This window comes from Propithecus coquereli, unplaced genomic scaffold, assembly GCF_000956105.1.
Source record: "Propithecus coquereli isolate 6110/MARCELLA unplaced genomic scaffold, Pcoq_1.0 Scaffold143, whole genome shotgun sequence".
Taxonomy (NCBI): domain Eukaryota; kingdom Metazoa; phylum Chordata; class Mammalia; order Primates; family Indriidae; genus Propithecus; species Propithecus coquereli.
The window spans coordinates 831789-834802 of NW_012138636.1; the positions used below are offsets into that span (position 1 = coordinate 831789).

A 3014-nucleotide genomic window follows, 5' to 3' on the forward strand; every position below is an offset into this window, starting at 1 on the left:
TTATAATCTTTCTTGATGTAAAACATTGGCTTGTTGCAGAAAGTTACCCAAAAAGGGTGGGCGGGGGCAGAGGGAAAAAGCGATCTTAGTATATAGAGAAGCATTATTTATACCATACTTTGAAACAAGTTTCTGAAATAACTTTGTCTTTAAAATGCAGAATCATCCAGCAAGTTCATCGATGGCATTCATTCACTAAATTTAGTAGCAAAGTCACTTCCATTCCCCCTCCCCCCTTCCCAGTAACTGAACCTTTACTAGTTTATGTTACTCCGCTTGAAAGTCAAAAACAACCGAATCTCAATGCTTCAGAGATAAGCTAATTTCTTTCTGGGAGAGTGAATAGATCTAATCAGAAAATAAAATGATGGTAAAATATGGCACATGAATTAGAAAATGCAAATTACTTAGAATGATGTTTTTAAAGGAAAGGAAATAAGGGGCAGATACCAGAGACTAGTTTGAAGTCCTTGAACGTACTCACCAGTTTCCCAAATGCAGAGTCAGTAGCAAGAACATCAACCTCACCCCTCTGCTTTGATTCCACAGGAGAAAGGGGGAGACGAGAAAGGCTTTCCAAGAAGCCATGGGGTCGTCTTATTCTGCTCCTGCTGCCCTAGCTCGGTCTCCAGTTTGGACCTTCCCTCCCACCTGGGCGGCGAGTGCAGGCGGAGTGCGGGAAGCGGTCCACCTCCCACCAGGTAGGATGCGGCTCGCGGCGCACTCGAGCGGGGCAGCCAATCAGACGGAGAGGACGCTGGCATAAATTATCTTGAAAAGAGCGGAGCCAATCAGTGGCCCAGGGAGGCGGGGCTTCCCCTACTAGAAAATTGAGCCCAGTGGGGAAAAGGGCTACGTTTTTCTAAAAGAAAAACAAACCTCTTCTCTCTGGCAGCCTGGGAGAGACGTCTGAGTGGCCTTGGCAGATTCTCTCCCTGCCTCCCTCTCTCCCCCCTGCTCTCCTAACCCTATTTCGGGGCCTCCTTCCTCTCCCGCGGGCGGATTCTCAATCTGTCCTGCGAGAGAGACCCGCGGGACACAGGCCATGCCCAGCTGGCTTTCCGCAGGCATTTCGTGACGATTCTGCTAATTTCGGTTAATCATCCTTGTGGTTTTGAGGGTGGGTTGGTGTCGCCTCTCTCTGCGTAGACGCGGCACCTGGCACGGCGCCCCGCGCAGGTGAGCAGGCGGGACGTGTCGAATTTATGCACAGCTGAATGAATGAGTGAGCGGGCTCCACGCACTCCCGGTAACCACGTTTGCTGCAAGCCCCGCGCCCCCGCCTCGGCGGAGGATTTGCAGCCTCCGTCTCCCGCCGGGCACCAAGAGATGACACTAATGAATAATTCCAGGCAGGGGAAAAAAAAACAAAATCTCATTTTACAAATGCAAAAACAAGAATCTGATTTCAAAGGGATCGTCTTAGCCATGGGTGGTCCTGGCTCTTGTCCCCTTCCGCAGTTGCCTCCGCGTCTGTTCGGCTCCAGTGCTGGGTACCCAACTTCAGAGGCTCTGCTTCGAGTTCGCAGCAGAGCCCCACAGTTGCCGTGGCAACCAGCAAGCCTCTGGCAGCTGGAACAACTGTACAGGCGAAGGCGCTGGTGGCGGTGGGAGCAGCCTCTCTCTGCCCGGCCATCTTCTGCCTTTAAGCCTTCCCACGGTTGGGGCTTTGGCTGTCTCGTTAATCTCCCCCACGACCACCTCGAACTGGCCAGATTCTGAGCCGAACTGCAATCCACCACTAGTTACCCGAGCCTGTTTGTCTCAGCAGCAAACAGTTCAAGGCAGAAGTAACAGTGCTTGTGCATGGCGGTAAGGGAACTGTTGCTGCACTGCCTACCGAAATCACTTAAAGAAACTGAACGTGGGTAATGAGGTTGCAGATTTTTTTTTTTTCTTGCCCTGAATAACAAATGATGCAGTGCTGGGATTTTCTCCCCTCTCTTTGATTGATTCTCAATCCTTTTAGTCTCTGCAAGTAGGTATCGACTCTCCTAGTTTTTCCTCTCCCACTACACGTTAATTAGGGAGCATTTTTCACTTCCACAAAGCATGTTAGTCAAGGTAACTCGTACCAAATAATTTATATAACAATAAGTTTCATTACAATACATTTTGAGGTGAATAAATTTAGGTAAAATGTGATGTCAATATAAAACCTAGTTGTTTTTTACGGTTTCAATTAAGAATGTGCTTTGGATAGCTATTTAACTGTTTCGTTGAATGCACACACTAATTCACTGATCTGATTAGCCAGTGAACTGGGAATTAATTCACTAGAAGTATGTTGTGAATAACAACTACTTGTCTAGTTAACCCTTGCATTTTGCTAAGATTAGGTAAGGTTTTTTCCTGCATTAATAAGAATAAGATACTTTATAATGTTATACAACAGTAGTTGATAGTCTCCCCATCAATAATTCTACAGGAGGCCTTACTCTCATTCTTTTCATATGTAACTGGAAGATGCTGAGAGCAGTTCAAAGAAATTAATGGAGAAGAAAGGTGAAGGATATATCCTTGGATACTCATAAGTTGTTTATTTGTTCTTGCAAAAGATTTTTAAAAATTGGAATAAAGGAAAATTTCCTATAGTTTTCAAAATCTAGGCTTTTGCCAATTTTGTGCTGAAATATTTCCCAACTAGGTTCATTCATTTATATCAAGCACTTTTATCTGACTTTATTTCTATGTCTCTTTCTTTGATATATATGTTTTCTTTTTATAATATATGGCTTCCAGGAAGCTGATCCTACTCTACTGTCATAGTTAATTATAATTTCCTGCAAACTGTGTAAAAGGGATTGGAGCCCTCCAGAATCTAGAAAAAGTCATGTCAGTTTTGGACATCAGCCATGCGTTGACCCTGACAGTCCACCCCACTTGATTTGATAAACCAGCTCTGCGTGTCTGGGAAAACATACACACTGTAGGTTCTGAATAGAACAAATAAGGTACATTGTACTCATCAAACAAACTGCAGTATCTCTCAGGGGCACACTCTGGGAAACAGA

At 45.2% G+C, this 3014-nt stretch overlaps 1 protein-coding gene across 1 annotated transcript in view; it reads right to left on the reverse strand.

Annotated features, from left to right (window-relative positions):
- The window catches only part of GABRG1 (gamma-aminobutyric acid (GABA) A receptor, gamma 1), a 90990-nt gene extending 90402 nt beyond the window's left edge, over positions 1–588 (reverse strand). Inside the window, exon 1 of the mRNA XM_012639889.1 lies at positions 485–588. Coding sequence (XP_012495343.1) covers positions 485–588 — 104 coding nt within the window. The remainder of the gene's footprint in view (positions 1–484) is intronic.
- Between the last annotated feature and the right edge of the window lie 2426 nt (positions 589–3014).